At 45.7% G+C, this 16433-nt stretch overlaps 1 protein-coding gene across 1 annotated transcript in view; it reads left to right on the forward strand.

Annotated features, from left to right (window-relative positions):
* The first annotated feature begins 2346 nt into the window (after positions 1-2346).
* Positions 2347-16433, forward strand: part of LOC110137889 (low-density lipoprotein receptor-related protein 2-like) — a 41104-nt gene continuing 27017 nt past the window's right edge. Inside the window, exons 1-11 of the mRNA XM_070460169.1 lie at positions 2347-2782; positions 5427-5540; positions 7077-7196; positions 7803-8042; positions 8887-9000; positions 10583-10702; positions 12188-12313; positions 13126-13329; positions 14048-14216; positions 14529-14697; positions 15516-15741. Of these exons, the coding sequence (XP_070316270.1) occupies positions 2347-2782; positions 5427-5540; positions 7077-7196; positions 7803-8042; positions 8887-9000; positions 10583-10702; positions 12188-12313; positions 13126-13329; positions 14048-14216; positions 14529-14697; positions 15516-15741 (2038 nt within the window). The remainder of the gene's footprint in view (positions 2783-5426; positions 5541-7076; positions 7197-7802; positions 8043-8886; positions 9001-10582; positions 10703-12187; positions 12314-13125; positions 13330-14047; positions 14217-14528; positions 14698-15515; positions 15742-16433) is intronic.

Here is a 16433-nt window from a genome sequence, read left to right on the forward strand (position 1 = left end):
ATCCCGCTCCTCTGACATATACAAGCTCAACCTTCTTAGCCTCTTGCCCTTACTGGGGCCTTATGAGGCCTGACTATGGCCCAACCAGGCCTAGATGCTTTAGCTCAGAGCCTTCTAAGTCCTGGAGGCTGACATGTCACCCAGAGTCCAGGACCGGCTCCAAGAAAGCCAGGCCTGTTTCCCAAGAAGAGGGGGCCACCTTCCCAGCCCTGTATGGGAGCCCCACAGCCCCAATGCCATCTTGTTTGAGACACAGATACTTAGGCTTTTTGCTATCTTTCTTATTGTTACAGTGTTTTTTAACACAATGAACACACTATATTTTTTATTACTCACTTGATTCCTCAAGTTTATTTCAGCAATCACTTGGACAGTCCGTTTGTGTGAAAGCTCCCCTTCTCCCCCTTTTCAGATATATTTTCCATTTGGCTATACACAACATATACCTTGGCAAGAAATACAATTCCAAAATCATTCACGTAGCATGAGTAATAAATTTGAAATGTATTTTGAAAGTGTTAAAAAAAGATAGTTTGAATTGCAAAAAAAGAACTACATAAAGGTACCACCTCACACCAGTCAGGATGGCCATCTTTAAAAAGTCCACAGATAGGGCTTCCCTGGTGGTCCTGTGGTTGAGAATCTGCCAGCCAATGCAAGGGTCATAGGTTTGATCCCTGCTCTGGGATGATCCCACATGCCAAGGAGCAACTATGTGACCGTGTGCCACAACTATTGAGCCTGTGCTCTAGAGCTCAGGAGCCACAACTACGGAGCCCATGTTCCTCAACTGCTGAAGCCCACGCGCCCTGGAGCCCGCGGTCTGCAACAGAAGTCACTGCAGTGAGAAGCCCGCGTGCCACAAATGGAGAGTGGCCCCCGATCTCCACAAACAGAGAAAGCCCGCGAGCAGCAACGAAGACCCAGCACCGTCCAAAATTAAAAAATAAATCTTAAAAAAAAAGTCCACAAATAACAAAGCTGGAGAGGGAGTGGAGAAAAGGTTACCCTCCTACACTGTTGGTGGGAATGTAAGTTGATGCAGCCATTTATGGCAAACAGTATGGAGGTTCCTCAAAAAAACAGAGTTGTCATGAGTCAACAATCCTACTCCTAGGCATATATCCAGATACGACTACAATTCAAAAAGATACATGCACTCCTATGTTCATAGTAGCACTATTCACAATAGCCAAGACATGGAAACAACCAAATGTTCAACAGATGAATGGATAAAGAAAATGAGGTACATATATATGATGGAATATGATTCAGCCATAAAAAAAGAACAAAATAATGACATTTGCACAGTCCAGCAGGCCCCTATGGGACCTTCCCAGAGCAACTACCCCCACCTTCATGTCCTCAGCTTGCTTTTTGTCTGCAAAAAAGACTTTAGTCAAAGAATAAATTTAATCAAAGAAGTGAAAAAATTCAGAAAAAAAGGAAAAACAATGAAGCAAGACAAAATAATAATGGTTTAACCATTAGACAAAATCTAGGACCTGTAGTTTCTCAAGGGCTATAAGAGACTGTTCTGAGCCATGTCCTGGGAGTTGTTTTGCAGATACTGAAAGGGCCATCAGGTGGGAAAACTTAACTATTCATGTTTCCCATAAGCAAGCAGATGACAGACTGGTTGCACCCAGGTTAGTGATGTTGACTCCTGATTACCTTATCATCAGCCAATCAGAAGAATGTCCAGGAGCTGATAACACCCCCCACAACCCCCTCCCTAACTCTGTCTTTAAAACCCTTTCCCTGAAAGCCTTTGGGAGTTTGGGTCTTTTAAGCACTAGCTGCCCTGGAAGGCTTGCTTGGCCTTGTAATAAAGGCTCTAAGGTCCTTTTACCACAACCAGGTGTTTGAAATTAGATGGACTTTACTGCCCTGGGGCAATCAGACCCAAGTTTGGTTCAGTAAAATCTGCAGCAACATGGATGGAACTAGAGATTATCCCACTAAATGAAATAAGAAAGGAAAAGGCAAATACCATATGATATCACTTACATGTGGAATCTAAAATACCACACAAACGATATCTGGGAAACAAACAGGCTCACATGGAGAACAGACTTGGTTGCTAAGGGGAAGAGGGATGGGGGCACGATGGAGTGGGAGTTTGGAGTTAGCAGATGCAAACTATTATATATAAAATGCACAAACAACAAGGTCCTACTGTGTAGCGCAGAGAACTATATTCAATATCCTCTGATAAACCGTAATGGAAAAGACTATAAAAACCTATATATAACTGAACCACTTCTCTGTACCGCAGAAATCAACACAATGTTGTAAGTCAACTCCACTTAATTTTTAACAAACAAAGTTTGACAAGCCTTAAGTATGGTCGACCATCCCTACCTTGACCTTAAGTGTGACAAGGACCTTGAACCAGCTGAGCGTCGGCTGCCCTGCTGCAGGAGGGGCGCGAGGGTGCCAGGCACTCACGGTCCCCGAGCACCTCCGAGGGAGACGGGTGCGAGGCGCCCCGGCTCAGTCTGCAGCCCCACTGCGTCCCTGCTGCTCTTCTCGGGGATCTGGAGACGCCAACTCTCCTCACACCACGCCCTCAGGCGCCGGCGTTCCCCCTGCTGGGCGGGAGCGCGAGTGAAAGCCTCCTGGGCGCCCGGGGCGCTCCGCCCGCCCGCGGCATCTACGCGCAGCGCGCCGCGCGCCCGGGTCCCGCGCTGTCCCCTCGCGGCCATGGGACGCCAGACGCTCCTTCTGCTTTTGCTTCCCGTGCTGGCCGCTCTGGGCGGCCTCGGGGGCTCCGCGACCGGTGAGTGGGGCCCCCGGGGAGGGACACTGAGGGGCGGGGGCAGAGGAGAGCTTGGGGCGTCCTCGCTAGGTGCGCGCGCGGCGTCTCCCCGGTCCTGCGGTGACCTTTTATCCGGGAGGGCGAGGCTGGACCATCTGGAGGGGCCCCTGTTTCTCAGTCCTTAACTCCTTAACAAGCCCCGCTGGGTGGGTTGGCTCAGCAGACCAATTGGCTGTCTTGTCCTCTCTGGCCCTCAAGCCGCAGGGTAAGGAAGCTCCCTCCGCACCTGAGTGCTTGGCACACCCGCCCTCCTAGGTTCTTTCTTCTCCGAGCGTCCCGGGGACTGGGGTTGGCTTTCTAGCCCGGGTCTCTGATGCTCCCGCCGCCGAGGTTTAACCAGGCAGCAAATTTAGCCTCTTGGAGGCCCGAGACCTTGGGAGGAGATGCTTCTCTCTACCAACAGCCGCGGGGGCGACGGAGCCTGGTCCTAAGGTGTGGTCAGCAAGCAACTTGGAGGGGCACTTGTTAATACCACTTAGGTGCAGGCGGACCGCAAGGCAGAGGAGAGCTGCGCCGGGTCCCAGGGTGATTGAGACACTCTCAGCTCCCGTAGGGTCGGTGGCTGGTGACTTAGCCGGTGCAGGAGCTGCCCAGCGTTTGTCAGACCACCTGGCCTGCAGGAGTGCATCTCTCCTGACAGGTGCTCCTGATTGGCCCTCAAGGATGAAGGCAGGCTTGAAATCATTTGTTAAAGTACGCAGGCGCTTTCTTGGTCAAGGTACTGTGAACTGGTTTGCAGGAGATGGCCCTTCATCTCTGAGTTGTTTGTCTTCCAGGAGCGATTGTAACGCTCAGGGTTTCCCCCTAACTTGGTGGAGGGTCTCTGTTGTGGCAGGAAGCCCCTACCTGTGTGTGGTCTGTCTGCCCCACTCCTGAAATGGGATTTAAAGTTACTTGCATTTTACACTAAGCAGTGTTTCCTGAAGCCTTCTGGTGTGAAGACATCTTCATGACGTCTGTTGTAGAACAGTGTGTGATCTGCTCTGTATATTGTACACAATACACTTTGTATATTGACAGACTATGAGAATGCTACTGTAAATTTAATATGTAATTAGATTAGTAAAGTTTAAATTTATTCACAGCAAGCCTGTACCTAAATTTGAAAAGTCATGTTTGAGACTCACCTACAGATGGTGTGTAGAATCCATGTGCATACTGTGTCATCAGACTGAGAATCCCCAGGGCAGAATAGTGTTCTAGGTGGGACTTGCCTAACAGTGCAAGTCTCTGAGGGTTGACTGCAATCCTAATTGGGATCCTTCTGGAAGAATCTGCTAGAAGAGGTGGCAAAAAAGCCCAGGAGCATTTATTTGCTGGGTTTATGCCAAGTGATTTTGTTCTCATTTAATCCTTGAGTTTTCCTCTTAGAACTACTTATTCACTATCCTCACTTTATAGACAAGAAAACCTGAGGCAGCAAGTCTCCCAGGATGATGTTGTTAGTATTCTAACCAAAACTCCAAGTGAGTAGCCTGACAACTGAGCCTGGGATACATCTTAGGGGTTGCTGACCTTATCTGCTCTCAGATGGATGGTTTTGGTCCAGTTAAATGGGATCGCTTGGATAGTATGTGAGTAGCTGGCAAAGTTGTGAGCTATTCAGTAATAATCAGTACCTTCTGAGTCTTTCAGTTATAATGCAATTTATAAACCAGCATTTAAAAATCAAACATTGAGTAAGTATGCAAAAAGCACTACCTTAGATGGATATAAGTAAGGCTGAGGTCTGGTCCTTACCAAAGAAGGTGAAGTCTATGCAGTGGGCTTCCACTGTCAACTCCCATCACATGGCTTTGCACACAACTTTCTATCCACATGTACACACTGTCCCTGGGGTAGGACTGCTGGGTCTTCACTGTGTCTTGCAGAAACTTCTACTGAGTGGGTCATGTAGTTTATATTTTCTTGGAACCGGGGATTGGCTTTTTCTCTTTGAAAGTTAGGACAAAAAAGTAAACTAAATACGGTCAGGCCTTTCCAGTGTTTTCCTCTGAGCACTGAATCCATAACAGAATTATATTTGACCATTAATCATTCAGAGTTGATAAATTCAAGTTCATGATGTGAATAAAACCAACAATATAAATCAGTGTCCTTAAAATAACTGAAAACTTAAGTGTATGTAACCAGGATGCTAGAGGCTTTCTTATAAAGATGCCATGTAGGACCCCCAAACCCTAACTTCCCTTGAAGTTATATCTGCACATGTCTAAAAGCAAAGTATGGTCAAGTGCTTTGAACCCAAACCTCTAAACTTGCAACTCTTCATATTCTGAGTTTTTAAGAGCAAATCAGACCTGGAGGAAGTAGTCATATCTTGTCAAAGCACAAGTGCAAGTCTCAGCCATTCTAATAGGACAACGAGGCGGCGAATGACAGCCCTCCAGCAGCAACTCCACAGCATCAGAAAGAATGGTCCCCGAGGCTCATCACTGGTGAAATCGCATGGGTTTTTAGGGTACTGAACTCGCTAGTGTTCTCAGTAGTGGTCGAAGGAAGGTCTTCCAAAGAGAACACTGACTGCAGCTTATCACGAAAAGGTCTCCTGGACCCCAGGGAGCTGGGAACCCTGATGGCTTTGCTTCTTGGTCATCCAATGCAGATGAAATGCAGTGTCATGCGACGAGGCAAGCTGCATGTGGTGGGAGGTGCATTCCTGTGGCCTGGCTCTGCAACGGAGAGCGGGAGTGCCCGGATGGGGCGGACGAGCAGTGCGGTAAGCAGCCTCCCAGCTGTGCTGTATATCATGCACTCACCCACACCTGGTCCATAGTGCTGCATGCCTTGTTGACAGTTCTCCTGGTTTTCACCCTCTTGGGAAGTATTCTAAAACCTTGGGAACTCTGAGTTGTTGCAGGCTTTTGGTGGGGAAGCCAGGGATGTGTCTTCAAGTGTTGGCAACCTTGCTATGCAAACATGTGGAGGGAGATTTGGGATGGAAAAATCCAGCAAGAGTCTGGCTCCTCATCTTCAATTCAGACCTAAACATCTGAGACAGTGTTACTCAAACTGGAATAATACAGGGATTCCTTGATAGAAAACCCCTGCAGACCACAGTTTTGTATACAATAAACTACTTCAACTTTTATATGCTTAGAGCTCTTATGTGACTGAAAAACAGTTTTCAAGTTGGGGACCAAAACTATAAAACCAACAGAAGTCAGTTAGCCATTTGGTAAATGTCCTCCTGAAATAAATTTCGAGTCCGTCTCTGCTGAGAGAACTTAAAACCCCAGAAGGGAGGCTGGAGCGCTTGTGTGAGAAGAGCCCCTCACTCGGTGCCTGGCACCTGGGGATGCAGTGACTACGGGAGGGGACGTTCCTCATTAAAAGAGGAAACCCCCCACAGCACTGGGTGAGTGCTCCCCTCACGCACATTCCTGGGGTAGTCACTTACTGTGATTTAACATGAAACCTTGGATATCGAAATGTGTACTCTTACAGGTTAGGGTAAGATTTCAGACTTTCAGAAATGCCTTGGGCTCGAGCCCCCAGACACTTCAGCCCAGCTTCTCAAGTTGACTTGCTTCGGCCTGTAGTCAGACTTTGGTGGAAACACTTGAAGGTCTAATTAAGCCCCCAACCCCAGTTCCCAGGTTGCCTGAGGTCTTAATAGAGTCTCAAATGTCAAAAGAAATCAGAGTAGTAAACCTAGAAAACTGAACTAATTTAAGGGCAACTAGCCACATGTGAGGATTTAAATTTATTTAAATGAATACAAATAAAGTTCAATTTCTGGATTGTACTGGCCACATTTCAAGAGCGCAATGGCTGCGTGTGACTGGTGACTGCCATTTGGGACAGCAGAGATGTAAAATGCTTCCCTTGTCACAGAAGGTTTCAGTGGACACTGGTGTTCTAGAAGAATAATGGGGAGGAGATGACAGTTTTTATTTTTTAAACTTTTTATTTTGTACTGAGGTACAGACGATTCACAATGTTGTGATAGCTTCAAGTGAACAACAAAGGGACTCAACCATATATGTATAGGTATATGTGTATCTATATATATGAGGCGATGTCTATTGATCTGCTGACTGATTGCCCCTAAGGCAGGGCTACTGAGTGATGTCGTCAAAAGTAACATGAAAAGGATGGGCCAGTTTAGGGTTTACTCCAGGGGCAAATCAGCAATGAATTATTCCTTTGCTGATGAAAATACCTGATAGGAAATCCAAATTTAAAAGCTGCTAGTGCCCTGATGAGCACTTCTTCCTTTGTTCCTCTCCCCGGGCACCGCGCTGACCCACAGAGGAGGTGTGTCATGGACACCCGCAGGCCTGGCAGTGTGATGACGGAAGATGTATTTCCTCCCACTGGCTTTGTGACGGTGTTGGCGACTGCTTAGATGGCTCTGATGAGGCTAACTGCGGTGTGTACAGCCTATCTTCTTATCTTCGGGTGCATTCTGTTTATTAGCTGCATTGATGAGCAGCAACTGTCTTAAGTGAAGTCCATCACAAAGTAGCCTTCTGCCTATATGCCAAACCCAGACTTTACATTGTTTTCCATATTGCAGGTGACTGTTTTCACTCACTTCTCCATTTTTCAAAACTACCTAAAATTAAGAAGATTACTAGCTTGGGACTTCCTGGCAGTCCAGTGGTTAAGACTTCACCTTCCAATGCAGGGGCTGCGGGTTCAATCCCAGTTGGGCAACTAAAATCCCACATGCCTGACAGCCAAAAAATCAAAATATAAGACAGAAACAATATTGTAACAGATTCAATAAAGACTTTAAAAATGGACCACCTTAAAAAAAAAAAGTCTTTAAAAAACAGATGATTAGCTTTATTGACTTAAAACCTATTTTGGGGTGAAACTTCAGAACACAAAATTATGGCCACATCTCTGACAGCTCCCATCCCCTCCCATTCTTGGTTTTCTATGGACTGAATTCATGAGCAAATCGTAAATCCCTAAATAACAAGGCTGTGACAGGGGGTTCTACCTCACCCAGCCAACTCCTGCCTTTTAGAGAGAAGGACGGCATGTCCATATCCCAAAACCCAGTGTCCAGGAGATCCGCAGTGCCAAGATGCCTGGGACCCCTGCGATGTCAGTGAGGACTGTGGAAGGCGGTTCGGGGATGCGCTCTGCCCCCAGCATCGCTGTCTGAGTGGCCAGTGGCAGTGCAGGAACGGGCTGTGTATCCCGGACAGCTGGAGGTGTGACGGCGAGGACCACTGCGGGGACTCCTCAGACGAGCAGGGCTGTGGTGAGTCTCGGCCCGCCCCACCTTTCGTTAAAGGCGAGGTTGGACCATGTGGGCTCCTTTCTGCAAGCGGTGCTTTAATCCCTATGACTGAGACTCCCATCTTATATCTAAACATGGGGTGTTTCCTAGCAATAACCAAGATTTCCTTATCCATGGAAACATAAAGTAGTGCTTAAATAGCAACTGCAGTGGACACTCGCGGCACAGCCTAGACTGTTTCCGCTGATCAAGTCTGGCCAACTTGCAGAACACCTGAGCGCCAGCATCCGGAGGCAGTCTCCTAACAGATGCCTACATCCTTGTGTGGTGAATATGGAAAGAGAACATTCGTCACTAAAAAATAGAAAGCCTCCCCAAAACATGGTGACTGCTACATTCCTTTTTTTTTTTTTTTGTACCCTCAATACACAGTGTAGCAGAACCTCCAATTTTTTTAATGAACTTCAGTACCTTTCACTCTTCTTCCCTAGAGTTAAATCTGTAACAGTAAATGTGTTCAGATTCTAACATTTTTATAGTAATTTATAACCTGGTTTCTTAAGAGAGTATTTTTTTTAGGGCTAATGTTATCTGACTTTAATATAATTTCAATTAGAACTATTTAATGCTAGCTCAGTTCAATTTTAATACAATTTCAATCCAGCGCCCTGATGTCTTAACATTGTTGCTATCAAGTCTTAAGTCCCAGTTCCTGAAAACTCTGCTTAAAAAGATAACTTCCTTTCCAGCCTAGACTTGCCTTGGGTTATAGAAATAGTGCCACCTCCCTTCCTGGCTGTATGACTTGTCTATTTTTACTACCACTCCAAATATTAATGAAAAGGATGCTTAACTTCCTACACAGCTTCCTGTCCAGAAGGCATGGTTGGATGTGATGAGGGGAAATGCGTTCTAGAATCCCTGATGTGTGATGGGCAAGTGGACTGCACAGATGGTACTGATGAACCTGTCACGTGTGGTGAGAAGCCAATCGCTCTGCTTAACATGGGAGAGAGGAGAGTAAGATGAAATAAGCCAGCGCCTCAGTTATCATGGGGTCTACTCTCTGAGATGACTCTTGGGCTCAAACTCCTTTAGAAGCAGTTATCCTTCAATGATGGATCCCTTACAAGTCCCAGCCCTTGGCTTTGGTCTCCTGAATGCGAGGAAATGTTACCTGAACTGTAAAAACTGAGGGCCATTCTTATGTTGTAGCTTTATGGAACTAGATTAGCTAGATAGCCCCCAAACTACAGGGCTCCTAAAATTCTGGAATAAGAAACATGAACTTTGCCACAAAGAAGCAAATCATTTGTTCAAGACAAAAGGGCAAATTCTCTAAAGATTTAGCCAAAGAACTGAGGAATGATGAACCTATTTGCAGGGCAGCAATGGAGACACATCGGAGAAGGCAATGGCACCCCACTCCAGTCCTCTTGCCTGGAAAATCCCATGGACGGAGGAGCCTGGTGGGCTGCAGCCCATGGGGTTGCTAGGAGTTGGACACGACTGAGCGACTTCACTTTCACTTTTCACTTTCATGCATTGGAGAAGGAAATGGCAACCCACTCCAGTGTTCTTGCCTGGAGAACCCCAGGGACGAGGGAGCCTGGTGGGCTGCCGTCTATGGGGTCGCACAGAGTCGGACACGACTGAAGCGACTTAGCAGCAGCAGCAGCAATGGAGACACAGACACAGAGAACAGACTTACGTACACAGTTGGAGGTAGAGGGGAGGAAAAGGTGGGATGTATGGAGAGTAACATTCCCACATGTAAAATAGACAGCCAGTGGGAATTTGCTCTATGACTCAGGAAACTCAAACTGGGGCTCTATCAACCTGGAGGGGTGGGAGGGAGGTTCAAGAGGAAGGGGACATAGGTATACCTATGGCTGATTCATGTTGATTGGCAGAAGTCAACACAATACTGTAAAGCAATTATCCTTCAATTAAAAATAATTTAATTAAAAAAAAGAACTGAAAGATTCCAGTTGAGGCAGAGGGAGACAGGCATCTGTCCCCAGTCATTTTGTCATCTGTCTCTCATATCCCCCCAAATCGATCTTAGACACTATGGTGAAAGCTCTTTTAGTACTGTTAAAGGCCGTGAAAGAAGCTTTGCACTTAAGAGATACTAAAAGCATAAACAGTAGGACCCAAATATACAGGCTTCTGTTCCTGTATAGATAATTCATTGGGATTAATAAATTATTATATGACTTCCTGAACTAATGGTCCCAGCTGTCTACAGATTCTAGAGAAAATAGAAGAGAGGTCGCTGGTCCCTCCATGAGTGAACCGCACACTAACACTCGGAACAGTCCAGACGGTCCACCTTTCCCCATCTCTGTGATTCCTAACTTTCTCTCTTCCTCTGGTCTCCCCACAAAGCCTCCACTTTCCTAGCTCATCTTCCTAGGGAAGGGGGGTGGGTGAAAGGTTATCTTTAGCCAGTCATCTCCTCCTCACACAGGTATGGAAGGTTGTGACACAGCATGGTTTATAAAGCATTTGATCTTGGCCATGTTCATCTGTACTGACCACTGTGCTGTCTCTACCAGGGAGAAACTGCTCTCTGGCCAACGGGGGCTGCGAGGGGCAGTGTGGGGACACACCCTGGGGTGTCCGGTGTTCATGTGCAGCCGGATGGCGCTTACAGCCCGATGGCCAGAGCTGTGGAGGTCAGAATTTATTTGGTTCATCTTTACAAGTTCTTATTAGACTAACTTAACATTTACCATTTTCATCATTTTCAATGTGCATTTTGATGTACATTCACAGTGTTGTGCAATCATCACACTATTTCCAGAGCTTTTTCATCATCCCAGACAGAAACCCTGTACCCATTAAGCAATAACTCTGTCCCCGCTTCCCTGGTAAACTTGATTGATTTTCTACCTATGAATTTATCTGTTCTAGTACTATGTATTGGGCTTCCCTGGTGGCTCAGATGGTAAAGCGTCTGCCTGCAATGTGGGAGACCTGGGTTCAATCCCTGGGTCAGGAAGATCCCCTGGAGAAGGGAATGGCAACCCACTCCAGTACTCTTGCCTAGAAAATCCCATGGACAGAGGAGCCTTGTACACTACAGTCCACGGGGTTGCAAAGAGTCGGATACGACTGAGCAACTTCACTTTCACTTTCTTTCAGTACTATGTATAAGTGGGATCATACAGTGTTTGTTATTGTTTTCTGGCTAACTTCACTTAGCTTGTCTTTAAGGTGCATTCATGTTGAAAAGATATTTCCCTCCTTTTTTAAGGCCAAATAATATTCCATTGTATGCATACAGTTTGTTCTTTGTATATGCAGGCTCCACATCTGCAGATTCAACCAACTGCAGGTTGAAGATACTGGGGTGGGAGTGGTGTGGGGGGTGGGATTCTAGAAAGTTCCAAAAAGCAAAACTTGAATTTGCTGTCTGTTAGCAACTATTTACATTGTATTAGGGATTATGAGTATTCTAGAGATGACTTAAAGTATATGAGAGCATGTGCATAGGTTATATGCTGATACCAAACTATTTTATACAAGAGACATGGATTTTGGTATTCTCTGGGGGTCCTGGAACCAATCCCCTGTGGATACCAAGAGATGACCGTGTGTCACATTTTGTTTATCCATGCATATGTTGATGCACAGTTGTGTCATTTCCACCCTTTGGCTACTGTGGACAATGCTGTTGTAAACACTGGTGTGCAAGCGTTCATTGAGTCCCTGCTTTCAATACTCTTGGGTATACAACACTAGGGGAACTGCTATGTCACATGGTAAATTCTGTGTTTAACTTTTTGAGAAACCATCAAACTTTTCCACAGAGGCTGCGCCATTTGACATTCCCACGAGCAATGCACATGGGTTCTGTTTTCTGCACATCCTTGCAGCTCATTCTAAATTGGGCTCTGGTTGGCTTGAGATGGGTCATGTCCCTGGGAATTCTGCTAGAGTAACAGGGATGCACATCTAGGGTCCCTGTATTGATGGTTCTGCTGCAAGGCACTCACGTACATGGGAATCCTATGGACATGGGGATTTTCTATCCCAGGACCCACACAGTCATCTCCACTTAATGCATGCTCCATGAGCATCTGAAAAGTGGCCCCAAAGAACAAAAATACTTGAGATCGTTCCTCGGTCTTCACTAATTTCCAACTCTCCGTCATCAGATGTGGATGAGTGCTCAATGGCATACAGCCCCTGTGGCCAGCTATGTCATAACACGCGCGGCTCTTACTCCTGTGGGTGTATTCGAGGTTACCAGCTCCACAATGGCACTGACTGTCATGTTACAGGTGAGTTTCAGCACCGGAAGCAAAGCAGAGCCCCTGCCCTATCCTTAGCAGCATTTAGGTAAGAGTGATATAGACAATTCACTTCAGGGTCTGCTATTAGAGATGATGCCACTCTTTCCATAAAGAACTGCTATTATAATGTTAGTTGATCAGTTTTGAGTGTCAGTTGCTATTATGTGTCTTTAAAATGATTGGGCTTTCCAGGTGGCACTAATGGTAAAGAGGAGGAGACAAGAGACATGGGACATGGGTTCCATCTCTGGGTTGGAAAACCCCCCTGGAGGAGAGCATGGCAACCCACTCCAGTATTCTTGCCTGGAGAATCCCATGGACAGAGGAGCCTGGTGGGCTACATTCCCCTGGGTCACAAAGAGTCAGACATGACTGAAGTGACTTAGCACACATGCTTGTCTTTAAAATGATTTAGTTTTTTTGTAGGATCTACAGCTCGGTGCTGTAGATGATCTTGTAGGTGCAATTGATGATCTTACTTTGTCCTGTAATACTTCCATGATGGGACACTTGATTATATTTGGCTGTTGTCTATAAGGCCTGGAGAGGACCTCTGTCTAGGGGTGAGGGGCTGAATCTGAAATCACGCAGAAAAGTTCCAAAGATTCACTTCAGTGTGCTAGAGTTCAGAGGAGGAATTAAGGCTTCAGGTGGTCAACCAGGTCTCCTCTAGATCCACCTTAGTCCAGACTTCAGAGATAGTAGGTTTTGGCGTGGGCCACTAGCCAACGTCTTTAGTTAAGGAGAATGGTGTGAAAGAAAGTTTAATAGTCATGTGTCACCTTCTACTTCTATTGCAGATGATGCTGTTAAAATTCTTATTGCAGCAGATAGAGAACTTGGTATCCTGGATCGAGGAACAGGCATCTATGAGACACTGGTACCTGTAAAATCAAGGCCTACTTCTGTTGCATATGATCTAGAGAGAAGCATGTACTTCTGGGTGGATGAAGTCTTAAATGTGTTTGTTCTTGGGAAGCCAAACCCTGCTCCTCTCTATCCAGGTATATTCCTTGATATTAAGAGCCCTAGCTTCTTTAAGCTACTTAAACATTGTGTGAGAAATATATGTTCATCTGGACATCTTCTGTGACTCACTTGTCATGAATCATGAGAGTACATAAAGTCTTTATTTAAGTCTATGTAGCTGGATTCTGTAGGAGCTTTGTAGAGCATAACCTGAGATGAGATTGTTAAGCAGTGTGGAAGGTATAGAGATGTGGGCTCAGGCCAAGGTTAGTCTCAGCTCCATCACTTGGTGTATGATCTGAGCAGGTTGTTAACTCCTTTGAACCACCATGTAAAAGATGAAGATAACAGCATTTGTCTCGTTGGGTAAGTGTGGGGATTAAGGGAAAGAAGTGCTTAGCAGAGTCCTGGATGCACAGAAACCCTCTGCTGGCGATTAAGAGGTAGCATTCATCACAGCATTCCCAGAAAAAATATCAAAACTTTGATAGTGAACGCTGTTCCAAACCGAGGTCACATTCTCCTGGATGTCTTAGTTATACTTCTCCTGAGGCCTTTGTCTTTCCTTACTGCCCACTGTACATTGGGAATAACTCACATAGCAGTAGCTCTGATTCATTCCCTGTGTCCTGTTGGCCTCATTATATGACTTGGGATCAGAAGGTGTGGAAAAAATTTGTCAGAGTCTCTTTTTTTAAGGTGAGACGGTGTAGGAGAACACAGAAACATAACACTGTCTCTTGTAATCCCCAGAACTTAAAACCATCAACAGTATCTCTTTGGACTGGTTCACGGGGCAGTTATATTGGGCTAGCAGCTTTGCCAGGGTCATCTGTGCTGGTTTAAGTGATGGCAGAGGCTACGTCAGAATCTTGGAAAAGGATCTTGTGCCAGAGCAACTCATCGTGTTTCCTGCAAAGAAGTAAGTCGCGCTTTCTTCGGAATATATCCCAAATCATTTGTTGTCTTAGGTATTTAAGTTGACAAGAGAGCAGGTCAACCTTTTTGACCTAGGTCTCATTTGCTCCAAAAAATTCTTAATTTTGAAGTCTAAACTGAATACCATAGAGCCAAACTTTTCAAAGTCTACTGAGTCTGAGAGCAGAAATCTCCAGCATTCTGACCAGTGGAATGATGAGAGGTCTGTGCTAGCCACCAGGGCAGCCTGGCTGGTCAGAATCGTGTACATGCCCTGGAGCGGATCCTCTAACCCTTGTGTCTCTGCTGTTCTCAGGTACTTGTATTGGGTAAATCGAGGTGGGAAAGGCCTGAGGACTATCGAGATGGCAGGGATGGATGGCTCTGATAGGAAGGTGCTGGCGGTGGTCAGCATGGAGGAGCCCACAGGACTGACGCTGGACCACGTGGCTAGCAGACTTTACTGGATCAGTGGATATAAAGAGGTACCATGGATGGGTCAGGAGGAAAAGGTAAACCTGTTTAGTAGGGGTCAAGGGTTCTTTTGAGGACAGAGCTCTCTTATGTGTTGCATTAACTCGGTGAAGTACCTTCTGGCCATGAAAACCGAGAAAAGCATAGCATCTTCAGACGGAACTGGACTGTATCAGCACAGGTTGGGAGACTGTGGGACTTTCTTAAACTCTCTACAGTCAAACCCAGCATTGGAATTTCCTGGTTGTCTAGGTCATGCTCTGTATGGTACCGGGGATATAAAATGTTTTAAGGAGGCAACAAACAAACAAACATGCAGTTACTTAAGTACCTCAGTGTCTTCTGCCCACATTTCTAGGTTTTCATATTACAGGTCATGTTATCTCATTTTTGAAACCACCAAACTAAAAGACCAGTTGGACATTGGGGCTGAAAGCACAGGCTTGGGAGTCATATATTTAAGCCTATTTCTTCCAGCTCTGATTTCTGGTTACTTAGGGTGCCTCTTTGAGCTCTTCTTGCCCTCTCTGGAAAGAGAGAGAATGCCTGCCTTGGGAGGTAGTTGGGGAATGTAGTAGAAGGATTTGGTACATGTCTGATGTAGACACTATGTTATAGTAGCTACTTGCACAAGATTTATGATCCTAACTGATATAAGAAGCAGCTCAATCCTCTGCCTTTGGCATTAGCCTCTGCGGATCCCAAGATCACTTTATCTCTATCAAATTAATATCGAAACATGTTTAATCGGTGTCCAAGAAACTGAGGTGCACTAAGGTGGTCACCCCTGTTGATGCCACGCTCTTAAGAGACCCTGTCACCCTTTCAGTCCATAGAGACGGTGAACGTGGACGGCTCTGGGAGGCATACCTTTCCCAAGGTCTTCCGGGAAGATGATGATCCAGTGGGACTGGCCATATTTGAGAACTCTTTCTTCTGGGCAAATAAACTGCAGCTGTTTCGCACTTCACCCCACACCACAAAGGAGAGAGTGGTGCTGCTAAACGCTTCCATATCTGCCTTCTTGGTACTCCACCAATCCCAACAGCCTAAAAGTAAGTCTCATCACTTGCTTTGAAAACACTTATGAATCAGAACTCACACTAAATGGAACCCCCCCAAATTACTACCTCCATCTGTTGTTGGAACTTGCTATTTTGGGGCCGGGGAAATGTTCTGGGTATCGTTCCAGACGTAACCCAGGACTTTTGAGTAGGATGAACAGAATGAAACTATCTGCTGGAAAACTTGTTCCGGGCACATACCTGGCTTTTATCTAACATAGCAACCAGAGTTTTTTTTTTTTTTTTTTAGCAACCAGAGTTTTAATACACAAAACATCTGAGTTTTAATACACAAAACGGGGTTGCGCTGTTCACAAAAGGACTAGAGTAGCTTTCTCACTGATACGTCAATTGATAACAGAAAATGGAACCAAGCTTGGCATCCTGCTTATAGGGGGAAGTCACATGTTTGTTGACTAGGAGTTAAAAGCTTGTTAATCTGAAATTGTCAGCTTCAACTCAGATTATACTTCTTCATGGTCCAAGAAACTAATCAAAGTGGAGAACTGCAACCACTATTTACTTCCTATCAGCAAGCTAGACAGTTATTTTGCCTTAACTTGGAGGGGGAAGATACTGTTAGTTGAAGGTTTCTTAGCCTGAGCTTACTGTACAGAGGTCATTGTCACCCTCTGAAAGACAAGGGACCCCAGGAGTTTAAGGTCAGCATGCCTAACTTAGAG

The sequence above is a fragment of the Odocoileus virginianus genome, chromosome 32, assembly GCF_023699985.2.
Source record: "Odocoileus virginianus isolate 20LAN1187 ecotype Illinois chromosome 32, Ovbor_1.2, whole genome shotgun sequence".
NCBI classification, from domain to species: Eukaryota; Metazoa; Chordata; class Mammalia; order Artiodactyla; family Cervidae; genus Odocoileus; species Odocoileus virginianus.